We start from the raw sequence: 23,206 nt of genomic DNA on the forward strand, positions 1-23,206 counted from the left end.
CCAGGACAGGCTTTCCAGGTGCGCTTGCTTCCTACCCCCATTATCTTTTGGACGTGATGAGCCACCCAGAATTCTCCTTCCCTTATAGATCGTGTCCACTCTGTTTTCATGTGACCGCTAGTTATCAGATTAGTTAAATTGGGAAGGGTTCTCGGCCCCTGTCAGTTTCTGGTTTTGTAAGGTCTCTCTTGAGCTACCGTTGTAGCATTCCTTAGAGTCACTGAATAAAAGCCAGAAGAACGAGAGCATGGGACCCACTCTTCCCAGGCATGGTGTTGCTGAGAGGGCATTGCTTGGCTTCCGATTGCGTCAGTCTTTCTGTTTATTGTCTAGAGTGCAGGCAGTGGCCCTTCTAAGAGCAGTCAGCAGTCGCAGCAGCAGCAGCAGGAGCAACAAGGAGTTCAGCAAGGTTTCTCTCTAGAGTGCAGCAGCAGCAGCAGCAGCAATGGCAGCGGCGGCAGCGGCAGCAGCAGTGCACCCCAGCTGGCTGGCTGCTGTCTATCCAGCCCAGAGCACAGGCTTCACTACATGCATTCCCTAGATTCCGCCTCGGAGCAGTGGGTGGAACTGGTCCGCATGCTTCCTCAGCCGCTCCTCCTGCCACAACAGAAGGTGGTGATAGAGCAGCTACCCTTCCTCTCTTCTCACCACTCCAGCCCTGACCAGAGAGTCAAGATTCAGAGAGTCCCTCAGGTGCTAGTGTTTGGAACAGCAGCGACAGCACTTAAAGTAGGTCCGGCACAAGGCACCCACTGAGATCCAAGAATAGCAAGCTCTGCGCGCTTCCCTTTTCATCAAGGCAGACAACAGAGCTAGCCAACATCATCCCGGACCTCACCCCTATGCTCCCTTTCCTGTCTCCCCCTGAAATTAATGCTTTTCTTAATCAATGGTGGCTGAGCAGCCTCATTTCCTTCCCTACGGCCCGCCAAAAGAGTTGAAATTCTTGGACCTCTTCAGTACAGAATTTGATTTTGCTTTCATTTACTCCAGTGAAGCTTAAATATGGAAGTCTTGACAAACTGGGATATATTCTGCTTACATGTGCATATGACATTGGGGAGGCGGGAGAGGGTTCAACACTCAGGGAGTTAGCTCAGAGGTTTGGAGCAGCTAGCAAAAAGCCCATGTCCCAGCTCATGGGCTGGTGTGGAAGACAAAGTCTAATTAAGCTAGATACTGCAATGCTGATTGCTTGACAGTGTGTTGGATGTTTTTGTCTCAACGCCCGTAGAGACAGCCGCTATCCACAAAAGTGCTTTTCAGGATTTTGGAGCCCTCGAAGGCTAGGATTTTTTAATCTCAAGGAGAACAGATGCAGCTGTTTGTCATGACTCTTGCTCACTTAAAAACTTCCCAGGCGTTCTCCTAAAAATGTAATGCATCAAAAACACCCTAAGGAAGTGCTGGGACTGTGTACAATGCAGTGTCCTCACTTTCTAGATAGAAAGCTGGATAAACTAGCCCTAACCAGCAGACGTTCCTTCCTCTGTATGCGTTGGAGGAATTCCTAGTCCGCATCAAAAATAATTCTACAGCTTTTGTGAGTTGTTGCAGCTTTTCTTGCTATCATGACATCCATGTAACTCCGTGTGCAGGATAAAGGTAAATAGAAATTGAGAGGCAGATGCAGGGAGCCAGGAACTAGATTTACATAAGTGGTATAGTATTTTGGGGTAGAAAGGTGGCCTTTTCTTTATAGCCGGATTGGAGAACCTGAGAACTGTCCAGGGTGGTCTCCTCAGTCCTGACTGTTATTTCCTGGTGGCTGGGCTGACTGGAGCCCAGAAGTAGTGGCAGCCAAAGCCTTACCCATCTCACTTTAGGGATGCCTGCTAGAGCTGAGGGGTGGGGGAGTGGAGTGGGAGTCAGTAAACGTACCCTGTCCTTCCTCACCTCAGTTTGCCTTTCCTCTCCTTGCCTGCGGTGTGTGCCTCCTTAGGTGCAGCAGCTCCAGCAGGTGCCCGTGCAGCATGTCTATCCTAACCAGGTACAATACGTGGAAGGAGGAGACGCCAGCTACACAGCCAGTACCATGTGAGTAGTACACATCTTGAAATGAGGAAGGCGTAGCGTACTGCTGCCGCCACATTTTGAGTCCTCAGTGAGCTAGTAGCTATCAGGTTCTGGCTGCTGGGACTGCAGCTGAAAGAACTTCTTATTTGAGTAGTATAGTTTTTCATACAAGTGCAAATTTAGTCCAGGCAGGGTGTAAGCCAGAGCATCCTCGAGACAGTGGTTCCCAACCTTTGGGTGACTCAGGTGTTCTTCGTGGCCTCTGTGAATCACACCCTGGGTAATCTGTGCCTGTGTGGAGCTTCGTCGGAAGATTCTAGAGCTTCTGCGGTAGCAAAAAACACATTAGTGTAGACCCCTCCCCCTCCGTATATGTACCTTGGCACCAGGGCTCTCCATTCAGTTTCTTTCAACCATTGTGTTGAGAGCCTCGAGCTTCTTGCTTCTGTGAGTTTAAAAGCGAAAGAGAGTTCAATCTCAATTCCTTTTCTTTTTCTTTAAACTTTTTAAAAATATGTATTTCCTTTTTTCGTTCCGGCCTTAGGACCAAAGGGGGACCCCCCCCATTTTTTCTTACTTTATTCCTATTTTCATGGCCCCCTTGGGCTCATTTAAACATTGCGTGGTCTGTGACAATAAAATCCCACTTTCGGACGGGTTTCTTAAGCAAAGAGAAATGAATTTTTTACATTTAAACAATGTGAGCTTACTTATTAGAGGGTAATTGCGCATTACACATTAAGAGCAAAAACATTTCTGAGACCTTGAATGTTAATCAGCTGATTTATTGTGGCACATTAACTTAATTAGAGCACAGTCCTGAAAAATTATGTAAAAAAGATCAGGACAACCTTTCCTCAAAACCTCATCAAAAATATTCTTTAATATAAACTGTAGGGAAAAATATGAATACAGTAATAAAATGGAATAAGTAGAGATTTATTTACAAAAAGCATAGGAAATGTTTCATTGCCAAACACAGAGAGGAACCAGCTTCTAACATCATGGTTACATACACTGGGTATTAAAAGGCAGAGGAAAAAACAATGTAGCATTACTTTATGGATATATTCAGTTCCAAGGAGCAGTCTGTTAAAAGTGAATGCTATCATTGGAAATTTTCAAGAGTCACAGAATAGCAGTGACAGAAAGGTAAACAGAAGATTTCAGTTACAATGTAAGAGGCAAAAATATATACAGTAAGAAGTGATCATGGGAAGCATCAGATCTAGCCAGTCACATGGAGAATTAGATTTCCCATACTCTGAATTGCCAAGCAACTTGGTGAAAAGCCTGCCACTTTCTTGTTGCTGAACCTGGTACTGACCAAAGAAGAAACTAAATCTCTCTGTGCGTGGTACATGTAATAGAAAATCAGAGATAATATTTCTGATGGCTCCTTCAGGACAAGGGAAGTAGATGGGAGAGGATTCCCATTTTTTCCTTCCCCCAAGAGAGAATCTCAAAACCACTGGGGGAGACAGACATCACTGAAAATTAGGGGGCATCACCAGAAGATAAATTACATTGGCTTTGACAACATATCGGGGCCGAGGACCTCTCCTAGGCCATTCCTCATCCAAGCAGGCAGGAGGGAAAAAAATTAACCTGTTGAAATTTTTTGTGGGGTGGATCTAGAATGTATTCTGCTTTGCCTGTTTTTGAGTGCTGCATCTATACACTTTCCTCCCCTTTACCCATAGCAATCTCTAGTTTTTGCTTTTGGAAAAGCACCAGTACCTGACTGAATTTCTTCTTTCCAGACGCTCCAACACTTACCCGTACACGGAGACCCCTCTCTACACCCAGAACGCGGGGGCAAACTACTATGAGTCTCAAGGCACCTCGACTCAAGTCTCCACCCCAGCAACCTCTCAGACAGTGGCCAGCAGTGGCTCGGTGCCCATGTATGTCTCTGGAGGGCAGATCATAGCCAACCCAAATGGAGGCAGCAGTGCTGGAGGCAGCAGCAGTGGAAGTAGTGGTGGCGGCAGCACAGCTGGCAGTGGAGGCAGTGGTGGAAGTGGCGGCACAGGGACCTACGTGATTCAAGGAGGTTACATGTTGGGAAGTTCAAGCCAGTCGTATTCACACACCACCCGGGCCTCCCCAGCAACTGTAAGTGCTTAAGTCTCTCTGTGGCGGAGGATGGGAGACCCTGGCTGCTGTCCACTTGGGGCTGGTGGACTCAGCCCTATGAGGACAGGAATTTTCATGACTGTGCTCCAGGATACCTGCTAGATTCCTTGCACTAGCAGAGGCTGGTTCAATGAAGTTGTCACCAGAGGGAGCTTTATCCTGGTGCAAACTGCTGGGTTTCAGATGCCATTAAAGGTGACCAAATATCAGATCCCACAGTGGAGCACCACAGTTGCAACATAGATAGACATACAGTATTGTTTTGTTCCTTGTAGTAATGTAGACTCATACAAGAATACTTCCAAATAGATCTACGTCTCCTGTTAAGTAATGGTAAGGCCATGGGATCTTCAAGCCCTTATTTTTTCATTCTTGCTCTCTCAGAGTGGCTAACAATAACAGACTTGCCTGGATGGGAAATTCAAGGCAGATTCAGCCGAACGGTTGTGAAATGTGTCTGTTTGCTCTTCTGCCTGCCTGACTTTCTTCATAATGCCTTCTCTCTTCTCATCTCCACTTCCTAAGATTTTGCTGACTGATCCCACAACACAAGTCATTCAAGTGTTGTGGTGGCAGTGAGCGTTTGGAAATGCAATCTGGTTAAAAAGAACAGAGACTAGACTGCAGTAATTAGTTAAGACCTGGAAGGATAAATAGGGTCCTTGATGAAAAGGAAACAAGACTATAGATGTCTTAGACTTTTGCCTCTGGCATAAATTAAGGGCCACGGATGGCGCAGGGGAGGCAAAGGGCAGAAGCTGGAAAGGCTTGTAACTTGAAGTACCTGTTTCTTTGCAGGTCCAGTGGCTGTTGGATAACTATGAGACGGCAGAGGGCGTGAGCCTTCCACGTAGTACTTTGTACTGCCATTACCTCCTGCATTGCCAGGAGCAGAAACTGGAGCCGGTCAATGCAGCATCTTTTGGCAAGCTGATCCGCTCAGTGTTCATGGGTCTCCGTACTCGCCGGCTGGGAACCAGGTAAATGGAGAAGGCTTTCCCATCAGTGTAGTATATTTCCTTAAAGGGAGCTTGTCCACAAGTGCACATGCCTGATTTCTGGCTTTCCACCAATCTGATTTGAACTACACCAGCAAAATTTTATAGTGGTCAGATTTCTGTGAACATTCTATATTTTCATCCAGGTAACCTCTCTTGTAACATATTTTTGAACAAATGTGAGTTTTCCTTTAGAAGAATTTAGAAGTGTCAATGGGCTGTCATAAAATGGCTGTGGGGAGGATGACCACCCACAAAACACCAGTTTCATAAAAAGATAAACTGATAACTAACCCAATTTGAGTAATCAGTCCCCAAATAAATAAGGCTGTGTTACATAAAATGTATATTCAGTTGTTCATGCGATTTAAATCCCATGCATTTTTCAAAATGGGGGCTAAACAAGGGTGACAAGATTAAAAACAGATGCAAACAAAAACACAGAAAATTCAAATTACTGTATTGAAAAACTGTTGCTAAAAAGCAATTTAAAAATATATTTTTTAAAAAATTATAGCTCTTATTTCTTAAAAGGTTCTTTCTCAGCAAGCAGCTGATCTAAAGAAATAGTCAGGTTTGATAAATCATACACAGCGCTTTTCTGCCCCAAACAGACCTGTAGCCAGTGCAACTTTTGTAATAAAGAAATAATGCACTTCAAATAACTGGCTCCAGTCAGTAATCTGGCTGCAGCATTTTGAACTAGCTAAAGATTCCAAACACTGTTCTACAACAGCCCCTAAAGCAGGTATTTTAACAGTAATCCAGAAAAGGATGTAACTGGGTTAGAGATAATCGTGGCCAGATCAGACATCTCAGGAATGTGTGCATCTGGAACACTGGCTTTAACTTTTGCAAAGCATACTCCTCGCCATGGTATGGACCTGGGTTTCAATTTCCATTCTCTGTTTTCTGTTTTTGCTGACCAGGATCACTGTATATTTAGCTTTGATTTCTCAACCTTGGTCCTGTCTATTATGGATGTCCGATGCTAGTTCAGAACTAGAACAGTGTCCCTGGATTTAAATGAAAAGGAGAAATAAAGTTGAATGTCATCAGCAAATATCAGACAGAAAGTAGGAGAGCATATACTGACAAGCTAAAAAAACACCTTTGCATTATTTTCAAAGCTACATAAAGCATTTTCACCTAGTTTTGTCTTGGAGCTTTCTTTATGGCTATTAGAATGGATTTTTGATACTGATAGATTTGTGCTGCTATCTTTTTTTTAAATTAACCATTAAAAAGAGAGAGAGAAAAGTGATGTAAATACTTGTACTTCTGTATTTAGAAACCCAAGTAAAAGGGATACATATTTAAGGTGTAGCAGCTTTCAGAGGCAGGAACTGGTCTGGTTGCCCACACATAGTCGCAGTTGGACTGTTGTAATATTTGATAGCTTCGCTTATATGGTAGTAGTATTCCAGTGACCAAGGGTTTGTGCTCTGTTAGGAACCAGAGCATTTATAAGCTGGCTTATGTTTTCTTGCTTCTGTCTTCCTCCCCAGAGGGAATTCCAAATACCACTACTATGGGCTGCGTATCAAAGCCAATTCCCCATTGCTGCGGCTCATGGAAGATCAACAGCACCTTGCCATGAGGCAACAGCCCTTTTCCCAGAAGCAAAGGTAAGAGACCATGGTGGGAAGAGTCCATAGTGCAGTGGCAAGCAACTTGCTCTGGTCTGACTCTTTAGAAGGCAGTTTCTTAAGTTCCTCTGTGCAATCCTAAGTGTTCTTCTACTTTTGAGTCCCCAATGTAGTCCCCTGTGGTTCTTCTTCATGGTCTCTGTAACTCACACCAATGGGTTCCTTCCATACCTGCATGGACATTGTTGAAAGATTCCAGAGCCTAAGCTAATCCTCAGTTCCCTTTCAGCCACCACTGTGAAAATACCTTCAGAACATCTAGAACCTTTTTTCATTGTAGTTTCTTCTATATATACTTAAATGATAACATCAGTTTCAACAGTTTCTGCAAAACATTATCCAAACTTGATGGAAGTCATTCATTTGGAAACAACACGAACTTCGACCTTAGATGATCTGACCACACAAGAAACGGAACCTCCACAACTAACTGCTGATATTAAGGGTAGGTTGTCTCCCTCAAAATTGACCTTAGTTTTAGCAACCAGAAGTAGAAAGAAGGTCACCAATTCTATGAATAGCCAAGCAAATAAAGCAAAGACTAATCAGAAGAATAAGGACCATCAGTTTTACTGCCATGACACTCTCTACAATATAAGGAACTTGAAGACCTGGTTTGTTTGGGGTCAGTGTCTGAGGAAAAAATATCCCAGGAACATGCAGACTCTCCTGTCTTCAGTCACTCTTCAGGATAGAGCCAAATAACACATCAGACTCTTAAGTAAACTGTCACCACTTCAAGAGAGTCCTAAAGACTATCAACATTATGACTCATCTTCATTCCAAGGGTGACACCATTGTTCATCCCTGGACTTGGCCTCAACAGTGAAAAGAAAGGGATCTCATTCTTGCCACCACTCTCATCCCATACTAAAATTGAGTATCTATGTTATTATTTTGGTGCCATGCAACAGTTCTGTCCAAGTCCAGAATGGCACTATCCACCATCCTACTTTGATCACCACAAAGTGCAGAGAAGCACACAGGCTGTGTCCATGGCTTATTCATTTTAGACCCACAACACCACCTCAAGGCTTAGAGGAAGAAAGATGCGGGGTTACCCCTGGAGTTATTGGGGAATGGGCTTTACTTCCAATATATAACTGTCCTCAAGTAAGGTGGAGGTTTGAGACCATTTTTGGTCTTGAGAAATGTAAAGTTTTACATAGAGACCAAGAGGTTCAGAATGGTGACACTAGCAGTGATATTACCACTCCTCAAGAAAGTGGATTGGTTTGCTGCACTGAGACCTAAAGGATGCTTATTTTCATACAGTATTACCCATCTTCTTGGAATATCAACACTTGCTATGCTTTGCCATAGGCAACAAAATATTCACGTTCAAAGCTTTCCCTTTTGGTCTATCTATAGCACCCTGAGTCTTCACACAGTGTATGGCCAAAGTTGCAGCATATCTCAGAATCCATTGTGATTGTTTTCCATATGAATATGATTAGTTAACTGTGGCAAGTACAAAAGGCAAGATTCAGAGATATGTTTCATTCACACTACAACTGCTATAAAATATCGGTCTCCAGATAAATCTGGAAAAGTCACATTTAAAATCAAACAGTCATTCAATACTTTGGGATAATTCAAGATTCAAGGTCTGCAGGAGTATATTTACTTCATGTCAGAATAGGCAAGATTTTTGAATCTGCAATAAAATTCAAAGCCAATGTGTCTGTGATGGTGTACATGGCTCGAAGACTGCTGGATCTGATGGCCTTACCAACAGTGGTATTCCAACATGCCCACTTAAATATGTGGTCTCTTCAAACCTGGTATCTGGTGTCCTTTGATGTACCAACAGAAAGGAACATGAAAAAGCTAATACTGCCTTCACACTTTCCCAATATCAAGGGCTTTTCCAAGGAGTCTTCTCTTCTCATGAGATGGCCAAAGTATTGGAGCCTCAGCTTCAGGATCTGTCCTTCCACTGAGCACTCAGGGTTGATTTCTGTTACAATTTCTTGCTGCAACTAAAGCAAATGAGCTTGTTGCATTTGTCAGTAAAAATTAATTTGTCAGCCATAGTGGCGCAACAACCTCCAGGATTGTCTGCATCACAGTTCTATACAAATCCAATTCTTAAAAAGTTTCTGAAAGGTTTGGAAAATGTCTACCCTGAAGTCAAGCCTCCACTGCTGCAGTGGTCACTAACATTAGTGCTTAACCACCATTTGAGCCACTGGTGACAACACATCTCAGGCGTATAAGACAGTTTTCTTGGTGATGGTAACATCAGCGAGGAGGGCACATGAACTATGTGAAGAGCCTCATGGTGCACTGGTTAAACTGCTGTACTGCAGCCAAAACGGTGCTCACAATCAATCCCAGGTAGCCGGCTCACGGTTGACTTAGCCTTCTATCCTTCCAAGGTCGGTAAAATGAGTACCCAGCTGGCTGGTGGGGCAATGTGTAGCTTGCATAATACACTTGTAAACTGCCCAGAGAGTGGCTTGAAACACTGTGGGGCGGTATATAAGCAGCACGCTTCATTTTTGCCTTCAGACATGACTCACCTTTCCTGCAATTCCATAAGGACCACAGTTCCATAAAGGTTACGTTTTCGTTTAGTCGTGTCCGACTCTTCGTGACCCCATGGACCAGAGCACGCCAGGCCCTCCTATCTTCTACTGCCTCCCGGAGTTGTGTCAAATTCATGTTGGTTGCTTCGCAGACACTGTCCAGCCATCTCATCCTCGGTCGTCCCCTTCTCCTCTTGCCATCACACTTTCCCAACATCAGGGTCTTTTCCAGGGAGTCTTTTCTTCTCATGAGATGGCCAAAGTACTGGAGCCCCAGCTTCAGGATCTGTCCTTCCAGTGAGCACTCAGGGTTGATTTCCTTTAGAATCCCTAATATATCTTTCCTCTGAAAAGTTGTTTCTGACTTCCATCTCAACCAGTCTATGGTGCTGCCAACTTTTTCCCCTCACTAGTTTCTGATCTAGAGAAATTGCTACACACACTGGATGTTCATAGAGTGTTGGCTTTCTGCAGTTCAAGAACCAAGCAATTCCGTCAATCTTTCAAAGTGTTTATCAGTTATCAGGGGCTGAAGAAAGGTGAACCTGTTATGTCTTAATGCTTATCTAAATGGATGGTGAACACGATTTCCCTATCCTACCAGCTATTGAAAAGGCCACTACCTCTGTCCTTGAAAGGCCATTCAATTAGAGCAGTTGCTGCATCTTCAGGTTTCCTGAAAGGAAGTCAAATGACAAATATCTGCAGAGCAGCAACATGGTCCCAGCCATTGATGTTCATTAAACATTACAGATTGAAAAGGGTGAAACTTGATGCTTCGTTGGGCAAAGCAGCCATCTTCTCTATATTGGTATGACATCCCACCAGCTGCTAAGTGGGCTTGGCAGTCACCCATTGGAATCACAGAGACCACAAAGAAGAAATGCAGGTTGCTTTCTGTAGTTCTTTGAGTGGTCATCTGTGGATTCGCACAACCCACCCACCCATTCTCTCGGTCTGCCTCACAGGTGCTTTTCTCAGCAGCAGACTGATAAAATCAGGGAAACTGAAGATTAGCGTTAAGTTGGGGAGCAGGCACAGTGGAGAGGGTATGAATGAATGGATTTGAAGATGTCAGTGCAGGCTCAGAAGGAACCCCTTGGTGTGAATTCACAGATGACTGCTCAGAGAATTACAGTTACAAGTAAGCAACCTGTCATTTCTTTCTAGACAACATGGTTTCCTCATCATGTGCCTCAGAGTGGTGCAAATTCCCCAAGCAGTCTTTTCCCCCTTGTAACAGAACCCAGCCCTCTTTCTCTTCCCTTATCTAGTGGCTTCTGTTCCAACACATCCTGACCATGGTTTGCTTTGCCTTTTAGGCTGAAACCCATTCAGAAGATGGAAGGCATGACCAATGGAGTGGCTGTGGGGCAGCAGCAGGCTTCTGGGCTGTCCGACATCAGTGCCCAAGTGCAACAGTACCAACAGTTCCTGGGTAAGATGCTTGTCCCCTCTCTGTTATATGCTGGAGACTTTAGACCACAAGCTCTCTGAGGTGGAAACAGAGAAGAATGAAGTACCCGCCTCTATATGCAGTTTGATAGTGTCTACTCTTTGATCCCTGGTTGCAAAAAATGGAGAGGGGATTTGATGGGGACTATGAGACTGTATGTGTGCTATAGGGTGCTTGACTGACATACCTGATAAGCTTCTGTGTGATGGGGCATTGCTTTAGGGCTGTCAAGCATGAGCCCAATTATATGGAGAACTTCAGAATCAGCTGGCAGGAGTCCGTCAGCATGGTTGGATCGCTCTATGCAGGGTCCTTTCCAAATGGTACAGACCTTTTTTTATGTCACTCACCAACCCGTTTCTCCACAAGAAGGTGTTTTTGGAACACATTTCCTGCATTTCTTCTGAAATGAGGTCTACACAACTTCACTGCTTGGAGTTCCCTGTTTATTAGATTGATTTCATGTGATAGTGTGGGGCGTAGGGCCACAGTTTTCCATTCCCGTAAGACCCCCAGGATGAAGAATGGCAAAGGAGAACTCTTTGCTGTGCCTGAGGGCTGTTCTTGGCAATCTGACTTTTTCACCCTTTGCAGATCCCTCTCGCAGTCTGCCTGACTTTGCAGAGTTAGACCTTCAAGGGAAGACCCTCCCTGAGGGCATTGGGCCTGAAGATGTAAAGGCTTTCCAGTTGCTCTATCGAGAGCATTGTGAGGTATGTGTGTGGATCATACAAAAAGGGGGAATCAAGGCTCTTGAGAGCTGCATGAGATGGATTACTGTTAACAGAAGACAGCTGGAAAGCAGTAGCAGCTTCGCATGCATCCCAGGCAGGCTGGCATCAAATGCACCATTCTGTGCCACACTGTACACATGCTTCTAGGCCATGTGCTGCTCTGGCTGCTTCTAGGTCAAGCGCCATCAGTGAAAGCAGAATCAGTCTGACTCGACCTTTTTGAACACTCCTCCCTGAATGCCTTCTCTTGTTTCATTTTATCTGAAACATCCCCTTCAGTTGTAATTTTTTTCAAGGCAATTTCACTGCTATAGCACACACTGCTCCACTGCTCTAAACGCCTTTCCCTTTGCCATTGCCACTGATTGCTTGAATGTGTGAGAAGCTTTGCAGCAGCTACCATTACAGCTTCCTCTTCTCAAAACTAGTTTTGGAAATGATCAGGCTCTTTTTTTTTTTTTTTTTGCCTGAGATGATTGTGTGACTGCAGTGTAAAAGGGATTTGCAACCTTGCAAGAATTTTCACAAGTCAGCTGGGTGCCTAAAAGCTTACTGAGGATAGAATTATTAATTCATCCATTTGACATGGTGGGTTATGTTGACGTCTGATTGCAAGAAGCTACATGAGGATTTGGATATACTACACATATATACATTTATGTTTTTATAAAGATCCTTACATGTGTGTGCCTGCGTGCGTGCGGTGTGTGTGCAGTGTGTGTGTGTGTTCTGTGCTGTCAAGTTGAAACTGACTTATTGTGACCCTGATAGGGCTTTCAAGGTAAGTGAGATATTTAAAGAGTAGTTTAACCAGTTCCACCCTTCTAGTGAATTTCCATGGCTGAGATGGGGTTTGAACCTTGTCCTCCAGAATTCTAGTCCATCACTCCATCCACTACACTACACTGGGAGTCTTCTACATCTTTATACTATCTTGTATTTCTTTCATATTTCTTTATTTTTAAAATTTTGTTTATTTAAAGTATATTCCCCCATCTTTCTCCTATTCTTATGTTTCAATAGAAGCTTTCACAGACTAAAGCCCATATATACACCATATTTTTCCATGTATAGCACTATACTTTTGTCTAAAATCTTTAGACCAAAAATTGAGGGTCATTTTATACACAGAAGTACACTGAGAAGAGAACAAAATGGCCCATATCTTGCCTCTGCAAACAGGCTTCCTTCAGTAATGAGGCTTAGCTTCCTACAGTCAGGATCCTGCAGTGCTTTGATCCCTTTCCCCCTCCACTTGCTAAGCTGGAGGATTGCTTTGATCCCTGCTTTCCCCTTTCTAAGCCCTTCTTAGATTTCTTAATTTTTTGTTACAAAAGGGGGGGGCCTTATACATGGGGGCATATTATACATGGAAAAATACGGTACTGTCATACTCTCAACAAAAACATACATGTATACACAATGCTGGTGGAAATCGGTTTTGAGTTTAAAAACATCTCAACACCAGTGCTGAGAATAGAGCATGTGTGCAAATAATTGAAATTAGTGACCTTCAATCCATAGAGGATAGCAAACCCATCAATATCATTGGTTCCAGGCATACTCGGCTCCTTGAGGCAGGTATTCTCTTTCCGTAAACCAGCTACAGTAACTGGAGTTGACTAAAGTTTTGGCTTGAGGCTAAAAGAGCTTACGCTGAATCTGCCTGTGAATTCTATTGAGCAGCCTCACTCTCCTCTATTGATTCACATCATCTGGTTGGGTATCATGACCTTCAGTTCAGAAATGAAAGAAACCCTCTGAGTAACAGAAATGTGCCAGACAGTGGATTGATTTGTTATAAACAAGCCAAAATCTAGTTGATAGAACTGATTGATTTAGTCAGAGGATTCCTAGGTATGCCTCATTTTATCTGGCAGACTTGCAATTGTTTCATTCTACTACTGCTGCTACTACTACTTCTCCACAGGCCATTGTTGATGTGATGGTCAACTTGCAGTTCACACTAGTGGAAACACTCTGGAAGACGTTTTGGCGGTACAATATGAACCAGCCCAGTGAAGCTACCCCTATTGTTATGTAAGTACGGCTGTGAGGCAGTAACCTCTGGGCAGAAGAGTTCTGTTTTTAAATATTGTTATTAACATTTTAGTAATAGGAACCAGGAACAAAGAGAACAAATGTAACTTTCAACTAAAAAAAAAAACAACTGATCATTTGTTTAGGTGTACATTATATACAAGTTAAACCTTAAACCAAATACTTGGGTCCCCAGATGTTCTTGGACTGAAACTCCCAGAAGCCTTCACCACTTGCTGTTCTGGGCAGGATTTCTGGGAGTTATAGTTCAATAACCTATTGGGACCCAAGGATGGAAGCCACTGCTCTAGAACAGTGGTTCTTAACCTTTGTTACTCGGATGTTTTTGAACTGCATCTCCCAGAAACCCCAGCCAGCACAGTTGGTGGTGAAGGCTTCTGGGAGTTGCAGTCCAAAACCCCTGAGTAACACAAGGTTAAGAACCAGTGCTCTAGAATATGTGCAATTGGGCAATCTCAGTTGGCCTTGGCTCTGGTTCACTCTCTGGTAAAACAATTCTCTTCTCATGAGAATGAATTTATACCTCTGTCCCAGCTAGTACCTCTCATCAGCTCAGTATGGCAGAACCAAGAGGGAGAGGGTTTATCTCTGCATTTCTTCACATGGGCAGAGCACAGTAAAAATCCACTACACCAAAATAATGAGTACAGCAATGAGCTCTTTTATTTAAAAAAAAATCTTTCAAGTTTGGGATACCTTCCCCCTTCCCTGTGAAGATATTTAATCCTCTGAACAAAATCCATTGACTGCTAGGTGTGGAAAGGCTGCTGGAGTGAAGAGTCTGGTTTTGTCTCAGTGACCTGTAATAGCTTGTGTATGTTTTCTATTCAGCCATGATGAAGCTGAGAAGCGTCTTCCGAAGAGCTGCTTGGTGGTGCTGTCCAAGTACGAGCCTGTCCTCAAGTGGACAAAGGACTGTGACAACTTGTTGTACCAGGGGCTGGTGGAGGTCCTGATCCCAGAAGTGCTCCGGCCCATTCCGAGTAAGCCCATCCCTCATAGTTCAGTAGTGGGTAAGACAGACTTTGGGCAGCAGTCCATCCTGATGCAAAGAGCAGGATATTCCAGCTGTTACTGGGGGCTTTGCCTGGCCCTTCTGCCTTAGGGGCCATGGCCAGTTGTCATCATGCGGGTCTGGGGTTTGCATGGAAAGATCCCCTGACCTTTGGTGTAGGCACTGAAGCCATTCCCAGGGAGAGGGGTTGCTGTTGGGTTTGCCCTCACCCCACTTTCAATGAGGAGAGGAGACTACCACCCCCTCAACGGTCAGTTCTAGAGCAGAATGACTGCTGCCCTTCCCTTGTGCTCCAGGTGCCTTGACGCAAGCGATCCGAAATTTTGCAAAAAGTTTGGAGAGCTGGCTGACAAATGCCATGATGAATATTCCAGAAGAGATGGTCCGTGTAAAGGTAAGGAAAAGGATTGGAAACTGTTGGGAGGAGGAAGAGCAGGTTACGTTTTTTCATCTTAGACTTCCCCTTTCCTGACAGTAGGAGGCAGTTCTAAAAATGGCCTTGTCTGGACCTCCTTTAGGAGTGGATCAACAGACCTGAAGTCACTCTGGCTCAAGTTTTCTGAGTTGATGCTACAATCAGCCACTTGTCCTATCTTTACCTATTTCCCCACCCCCCTGCCCAACACCCCATTTCCACTTTCTGTTAAAGTCTCCAAGGGAATGAATGAGTTGTGCCATCTGCCTTTTGTCCCTCAGGTGGCAGCAGCAAGTGCCTTTGCTCAGACCCTGCGGCGTTACACCTCCCTGAACCATCTTGCCCAGGCTGCTCGGGCTGTCTTGCAGAACACAGCTCAGATTAATCAGATGCTAAGTGACCTCAACCGGGTGGATTTTGCAAATGTCCAGGTAATAACCCAACAGACTTCTGTCCAGTCTCAAATGAACAAGGGTCAGCTGCACTCTCAGCCTGCCTTACCTCCTCTCCCTTTTTGAGTCCAGACTTCCCTTCTTACTTGACCAGCTGCTCCCATGGAAACTATCCCCCACTATGGGGGAAAGGTGGTGAGTGGTTAAGTTGTACCAGGTGCAGACATAAGTTCTGCTTTGCTTGCTTCTTGGCCTGCCAATAGCACTTGATTTCACATCACTACAAGCCCTTGAGTGGTTTACAATCCGGGAACAAAGATAAAAGCCCTCCCCTGTTTTGTCCCCAAAATCTGATCCTCAGAAATACACTTACCATTGAACATTAACACCAATTTAAGTACAGCAGCTAATCGGTGCCATGGAGCCCAGTTCTTGGAGGATGTGGAAACAAATATCTTAATATTTGAACTAGATGTTATATTTATACATAACATTCATTCTTGACAGAAGCTCCTCTCCCCCAAAATGTAACTCCTCCACCAAGAGTTACATCCTTGCTTCATTAGTCCATACATAGATTGTCATTATTATTTTAACACTAGACTGATGAAATTCCAGGAGTTAATTACAAAGTGTGGGAAACTGCTGGGTGCCTGTAAACAATACACTACTAGAAATAGCCATCTAAGAATGTGCCTGCGTTGGATGGTTCCCACTGCCGTCTCTATCTCTCTTTCTTCAAATTCTTGAAGAAAAGTTCATCTCTAACAGCATATTCTTTGGGAAATCTGGACTTTGTAGTTCCTTGAAGTCTTCTCAGCTGAGGACAGAAGTTGCCTTCACGGCAGTCCATAGGGTCTCGTTGGTTCTTCCACCAGGGACCAGATTCTCTTTGCACCAGATCTGTTTCTAGAGCGCTTTTCAGACACTTCAGTTGGGTCCCTGGCTTGACTAGGGAAGGAAAAGCAACAGCTTCCCTGAAGATGCACGTCTCCCTTCCTTTGGTGCCTCGCAGGAGCAGGCCTCGTGGGTGTGTCGGTGTGAGGATCGTGTGGTGCAGCGCCTCGAGCAGGACTTCAAGATGACTTTGCAGCAACAGAATTCCCTTGAGCAATGGGCAGTGTGGCTGGATGGTGTCGTCAGCCAAGTTCTAAAGCCCTACCAGGGCAGCCCCAGCTTTCCCAAAGCAGCCAAACTATTTCTCCTCAAGTGGTCCTTCTACAGGTAAGGGGCAGGTGAGAAGCAGTGTTGGGCTTGGTTCATGGCACTCATCCAGTTGAGCCACTGGCCTTGTTTGCTGCTCTTTGGTCACCTTGCCAGTCAAATGGGGGTAGTCAACCATTGTGGGTCTGCCTGGATGGGAACTGCTGCTTTGAGACTCTTCTCTCTCCAGCTCCATGGTGATTCGGGATCTGACTCTGCGGAGTGCAGCTAGTTTTGGTTCCTTCCATCTCATCCGTCTCCTCTATGATGAGTACATGTACTACCTGATAGAACACCGTGTGGCCCAGGCCAAGGGCGAGACGCCCATTGCTGTCATGGGAGAGGTAAGTCTAGTAGTTTTTGGACTCAGGGATGAAGATTTGTGGGAGTCCTTGCTTGAAGACCTGAATCCATCTAGGTTAGCACATTCTTGACTGGGATGTCAGACTCAGGAAGGGACTTCAACTGCTTTGCCTACCCACATGTTTTATACTATTGGGAAATTTAATTGATATTGTCTACTATAGTAGAAGTTGACATGAATTTTAACCAAGGGTCTTTTCCAGCCCAACATAAGATCCTTTTATAATTGGAGATGGCAAGAATTAAACTGGAGACCATTTGCAATTGTTGTACTGCTCAGCTGAAAACTACTGGGACTGTTTCTATGGAAGTCCCAGAATGTTATTATTCATTCTGGTTTGGACATCCCAAAACATACATTCAGAAGTCCGCAACATAGTAAATTGAGCTGCCATGACCAATTTCTAGCCCACTGACGATGGCTGTCCATCTCCCTGCACAGTGAGTGCAGCAGCCAATAGATTAGCAAAGTTCCCAGAAGGGTAGCTGCCCGACCACCGCCAGGAGGGGGTTTGCATTGTCATGTTCTGGAGAGGAGACAACCTTTCCTGTTCCTGTCCCAGTCCCGATATCTCAGCTGTTGCCTGGGAAAAACAGCAAGTCCTCCTTCGCTCTACCTACAGGGTTACATTGCAGCATCTGGAAAATCAGGAACATTTTCCCTTACGTTTATTTCTGCTTTGTTTTAGTTTGCAAACCTGGCAAGTTCCTTGAATCCCTTGGACCCAGATAAAGGTACTGTCCAGCTCCTTGGGAGACCAATGCTTACTTGGGACTTCGTCAGTAGACAAACTGTTAGATCTATGTGATTATTAACAGAAACACAAACCCCACTTAGATATGTGTGAGGGGATTCTGTTCCTCACTGTGTTCATGCAGAAAAGGCATTTGAGGCTTCTTTCTTGAGGCTCTTCACTCATATACTGAAAATGAAATTATGTTATACTTTTAAAAATCAATGGGTTAGCTTGTCATCTAGTATTCGAATTATTTGTGTGAAGCTATATTTCTACTTCTACTACTATTTCTGTTTTATTCTAATTGATTTTATTAAGACATTTGTATACAAAATTGTCATTAATCATTAAGTTAATTTATTACAGTTACAATATTATGTGTGAAACATATTTTGTAGATACTAGATGGTATGGATTATTCTGCTCAAATGCTGATAGACCTTGGTAATGTTACATTTTTGAGCAACAATGGGTTACTCAATAAAAGTAACGTGCTCCTTCATTTAGGTTTTGGTTTGTTTATGGGAAACTTGGCAATAGTTCCTGTTACAACAGAAAAGGCCCCCTCCCTGCCACCACCCAGCGAGTTTCTCTTGGAGTACTGTTAGTATGGTACATCCAAACTCTGGCAAGAGAATTTTAAGATAAGGACTATGGCTTTTTTAAAAAAATCCAGTGCAGTATAAACAGCCCTCCTTGTCAAAATCTGGAGGCACCTTAATTTAAGAGTTACAGTATATCACAGAAGTGAATACACCCCCTCACATTTCATAAATATTTTAGTATATTTTTTCATGTGACAACACTGAAGAAATGACGCTTGGCTACAATGTACAACAGTGAGTATACAGCTTGTATAACAGTGTAAATGTGCTGTCCCCTCAAAATAACAGAACACACAGCCGTTAATGTCTAAACCACTAGCAACAAAAGTGAGTACACCCCTAAGTGACAATGTCCAAACTGGGCACAAAGTGTCAGTATTTTGTGTGGCCACCATTATTTTCCAGCACTGCCTTAACCCTCTTTGGGCATAGAGTTCACCAGAGCTTCACAGGTTGCCACCAGAGTCTTCTTCCATTCCTCCATGATGACATCACAGAGCTGGTGGATGTTAGAGACCTTGCTCACCTCCACCTTCCGTTTCAGGATGCCCCACAGATGCTCAATAGGGTTTAGGTCTGGAGACGTGCTTGGCCAGTCCATCACCTTTACCCTCAGCTTCTTTAGCAAGGCAGTGGTCGTTTTGGAGGTGTGTTTGGCGTTATCATCATGTCTCCGAATGGAGGGGATCATACTCTGCTTCAGTATGTCACAGTACATGTTGCCATTCATAGTTCCCTCAATGAACTGTAGCTCCCCAGTGCCGGCAGCACTCATGCAGCCCCAGACCATGACACTCCCATGACACTTGTCTTTGTACTCCTCACCTGGTTGCCACCACACACGCTTGACACCATCTGAACCAAATAAGTTTATCTTGGTCTCATCAGACCACAGGACACGCTTCCAGAAATCCATGTACTTAGTCTGCTTGTTTGCAGCAAACCGTATGCAGGCTTTCTTGTGCATCATCTTTAGAAGAGGCTTCCTTCTGAGACGACAGCCCTGGAGACCAATTTGATGCAGTGTGCGGTGTATGGTCTGAGCACTGACAGGCTGACCCCCACCCCACTCCTTCAACCTCTGCAGCAATGCTGGAAGCACTCATACGTCTGTTTCCCAAAGACAACCTCTGGATATGACGCTGAGCACAGGCACTCAATGTCTTTGGTTGACCATGGCGAGGCCTGTTCTGAGTAGAACCTGTCCTGTTAAACCACTGTATGGACTTGGCCACTGTGCTGCAGCTCGGTTTCAGGGTTTTGGCAATCTTCTTATAGGCTAAGCCATCTTTATGTAGAGGAACAATTCATTTTTTCAGATCCTCAGATAGTTCATTACCATGAGGTGCCATGTGAAACTTCCAGTGACCAGTCTGAGAGAGTGAGAGTGATAACACCTGCTCCCCCTTCACACCTGAGACTTGTGATGCTAACGGTCTCATGACACCAGGGAGGGAAAATGGCTACTTGGGATATTGTCACTTAGGGGTGTACTCACTTTTGTTGCCAGCAGTTTAGACACTAATGGCTGTGTGTTGCGTTATTTTGAGGGGACAGCACATTTACACTGTTGACTCAAGCTGTATACTCACTGCTTTACTTTGTAGTCAAGTGTCATTCTTCGGTGTTGTCACATGAAAAGATATACTAATGTGAGGGGGTGTACTCTTGTGATATACTGTACTTCGCTGGTCCAGAAAGAAAGTCCATCACCTTAAGTTTTCTTCTCAACAAAGCTTTCCTTCCGGATGCCTCTGGCAGTCTCACAAGCAGAAAAGAGAGGGGCCTCCTTTCACTTTTGTCCCCAAGTCTGTGGTACTCTACGTATGAGGGCTGCATTTAGCTCTTGTGACTAATAGGGTGGATGATGCAGGATGTGTCCTTAAGAAATACCTCAGTCTGATGCAGTCATCAAGCTTGGAGGCCAACACATCCTTTTCTTCTGGCTCTTTGTGGTCCCCTGGCATCAACCTTGAGCCTGTTGTTGAATTAAATTGACTTGAGGAAGAGTGGGAAAGGAAGCAGACCACAGCTTCTACTTACTCAGTACAGTACTGAGGTTCCTACAATGGGGCTGCTTTGTTCTAACCACCTTTCTTTTTGCATCAGATGAGGAGGAGGAGGAGGAAGAAGAAAGTGATGAGGAAATGCCTCAGGAATTGTCTCTCAGCTCCAATGAGTCCAGCAGCTTAACAGCCGAGCCCATGGAGCCACCCTCGAAGCTGGCACGGACAGATTCACAGGGCATCTTTGTGCAAGCGCTGCCCTCCAGTTAGAGTGACCAGCGAGGGATTGACTGTGAAGTGGCCCAGCAGAAGGCCGGGGTGCACCTTGTGCTGTGTTGTGCTGCCCTGTGATAAAGATGAGCTGTTCCCTGTCTCTGAGTGGTATGCAATGCGCTTTCATTTCACCCCTCTCCTGTACCCACCTCCAGTCCAGCCCAGCCAAGTTCCCTTAAGTTAGGGATGTTCGCCTAAGTCCTGCCAGGCCCACAACAGCACCAAGGGATGCCAGGCCAGGCCTGGGTTTTGCTGCTCAGGTCGGTTGGTTCCTGCCTCTTCCCAGCTACCTTTCTGGCTACAGGAGGTAGTTAGAAACCAGCTTGGACCTTATCTCGGACACCCTTTATCCATGGCTCACTTTGTCATTTGGAGAGAGGGTGTGTGCTTGTCCAAGCATAGTCCTCAACTTGCTAGGGACTCCCACTCGTGATGCTTGGATGGGATGTAATCTGACATTGTAACACTGGCTCAGGCTCGCCTAGAAGCTGGCCTTTTCTATCTTGTGGCCAGTACTCAGCTATGCACCCTATCTGGCAAACCTGAGCAACCCTTACTCAGCACTCAGATGCGCCTTGGAGATGCGAATTCCACCTGCTTCTGGGAGCATGGCTGGATGTCACTGTGTGGTGGGAAGCTTTCTTTGTGTCCGCCAAGGAGTTACACTTTTTCCTGGGTATCTGTCTGCCTTAGTTTTGTGCTTTTGTTGTTGGGTACACTGGGTCTCCAGAAGCTTGGGAAGCAAACAACTCACATCAACAGCTTGAGAGTCAGATTCTGTGTTGTACACATCCCACAGCTTCCATGTGGACTGTAGCTTTTTGTGGCAGGAGTTGAAACCCACAATGGGTCTCCTCAGTGTGGTGTTTGTGTGACTTAATCTGGTGGGGTGGAGCAGGATGGCAACTTGGAAGAGAACTGCACATGTTCCATGTATCCCAGCCATGTCCCTCCAAGTTTCCATTTCCCAGCAATGTGTGCCTATTGACCATGTGCATGTGCCATCTGTTGTATCCGCCTTGGAAGAGTAAGGAGCCTCCAGGCAAGGTCTTTTGTGAGCAGAATAGGCACTCTAAACCTACCGTGTCATGGCCTAGGAGCTGATATTCCTAGATGTGGCTGGCAGTTCTAGATTTGTTACAGTGCTCATGCTGATCCTCCAGGTGCTTAGGAGTAGACTGCCCTGCGCTTACTCTTCTGGACAGCTCACTTCAGGCCTTTGCTGGGTTTAGAAGGCGTTAAAAATCAAGACTCACAAAAGGCATGTCTAATGTCACAGATGCCTCTTATGTATGGTGCAATGGAACTCTTGTTGTAAACCCTTTTGACTTTCTATTACTGCCTACTCCCTGTGATTCTGCACTCCTCCTGGTGATGATACATCAGTTGGTGGTTCTTTGCAATTTCAGCTTTATTCTGAATCACATCAGGAAATTGCACCTGCTGATAGCCCAAAGGCAAGCCAGGTGATTCCTTTCTGCTCTGCCAACAAACTAGGCACTGTGCATGGGGTGAGATCAGTATTTCTGAGTCCTTGCCCTTTGCTCTGGTTGAAACTGGGATGTAATACTGAATTATACCCATGGCAAATCATCGGCCACACACTTACAGTGGCTGAGTTAGAAAAGTCTTTCTCTTCAAGATGCTTGTGTGGCCAGTAGAACACTAGCTCCACTTGTACCACTTTCTATCCAGTAAGCCTAGCCCAACTCACCACTCTTAGCACTCTGCTTTTTGAAGCCTTACTTCAAATGCCATTTTCAGTGGCGATTAAATGAGCCTTTGCAGGTGTACTGGTAGGGGAGAGGGGACCCTGTCCTTGCATTGACCAGGGAAGGAGATATAAAGGTATTTGTTCCACTGATGAATTAAGGAGATCCTTCCAGTGCCAGAGAGTGGGGCAGGGTTAGTCCTCACTGAAGTACTTGGAATCCAAAGATTGCCTCTTGCACGCTATGTACAATGACTCCCAAATTTGGGGCCATAGATGTTCTGAGAGTACAATTTGACAAAGCCCTAGCCAGCGTAGCTAGTGGTCTTCCAGGAGTTGTAGTCCAAGAATAACTTGGTCCCGAACTTTGGAAACCACTGTTCTAGCAAGATGGGTCTTAAGTTGCAGAAGATAACCTTCCTCAGTATCACTGTGGAACAGAGTGCACTTTAAACCTACCCTGCACCCATACATTAGCAGTCTACCACCAGCTATGTTGCCAAGTAGCTTGGTTAAAGTAAAGTGTTACTGAGTAGATTTGAGCGAAATCACACTAACTGCATTGCTAGGTGGCTACAGCCCACCTGATCTGTGGCAAGATATGGAGGAAAGAAGCAAAACAGGTGGGGAAGGGGGTAAAGAGGCAGGTTTCAGGGCAGAAATCTCTGCCGGGCCAGCAATGCAAATTCTAACCTTTGCATCCCCCTTCCGGGATGTTATGAGGAGGAGCATAAGTGGTTGCAAATGTTCCTGGGCTGATACCCTATACGTGGGCTTGTATTTTCTCCCTCACAGGTACTTGTAGCAAAGCACAGAGACTTGGGCTCCAGTAGCAGCAGCCAGTGCAACAGAAGCTTCATGTGCCATTCCTTTGCAGGTTGATTCAGTCAGATTTAAAAAGT

At 44.9% G+C, this 23,206-nt stretch overlaps 1 protein-coding gene across 4 annotated transcripts in view; it reads left to right on the top strand.

Annotated features, from left to right (window-relative positions):
* The window catches only part of RFX1 (regulatory factor X1), a 62,165-nt gene extending 39,247 nt beyond the window's left edge, over nucleotides 1-22,918 (top strand). For all 4 annotated transcript variants that reach the window (XM_020798703.3, XM_072991518.2, XM_072991517.2 and 1 more), the window contains 14 exons: nucleotides 1,943-2,037; nucleotides 3,780-4,134; nucleotides 4,954-5,135; nucleotides 6,662-6,781; nucleotides 10,656-10,771; nucleotides 11,384-11,502; nucleotides 13,454-13,563; nucleotides 14,416-14,567; nucleotides 14,896-14,993; nucleotides 15,296-15,445; nucleotides 16,422-16,630; nucleotides 16,800-16,953; nucleotides 17,662-17,707; nucleotides 20,424-22,918. In XM_020798703.3, the coding sequence (XP_020654362.1) occupies nucleotides 1,943-2,037; nucleotides 3,780-4,134; nucleotides 4,954-5,135; nucleotides 6,662-6,781; nucleotides 10,656-10,771; nucleotides 11,384-11,502; nucleotides 13,454-13,563; nucleotides 14,416-14,567; nucleotides 14,896-14,993; nucleotides 15,296-15,445; nucleotides 16,422-16,630; nucleotides 16,800-16,953; nucleotides 17,662-17,707; nucleotides 20,424-20,590 (2,073 nt within the window). In that variant the 3' untranslated portion in view covers nucleotides 20,591-22,918. The remainder of the gene's footprint in view (nucleotides 1-1,942; nucleotides 2,038-3,779; nucleotides 4,135-4,953; nucleotides 5,136-6,661; nucleotides 6,782-10,655; nucleotides 10,772-11,383; nucleotides 11,503-13,453; nucleotides 13,564-14,415; nucleotides 14,568-14,895; nucleotides 14,994-15,295; nucleotides 15,446-16,421; nucleotides 16,631-16,799; nucleotides 16,954-17,661; nucleotides 17,708-20,423) is intronic.
* The last annotated feature ends 288 nt before the right edge of the window (nucleotides 22,919-23,206 follow it).

The sequence above is a fragment of the Pogona vitticeps genome, chromosome 2 (genome assembly GCF_051106095.1).
Source record: "Pogona vitticeps strain Pit_001003342236 chromosome 2, PviZW2.1, whole genome shotgun sequence".
NCBI classification, from domain to species: Eukaryota; Metazoa; Chordata; class Lepidosauria; order Squamata; family Agamidae; genus Pogona; species Pogona vitticeps.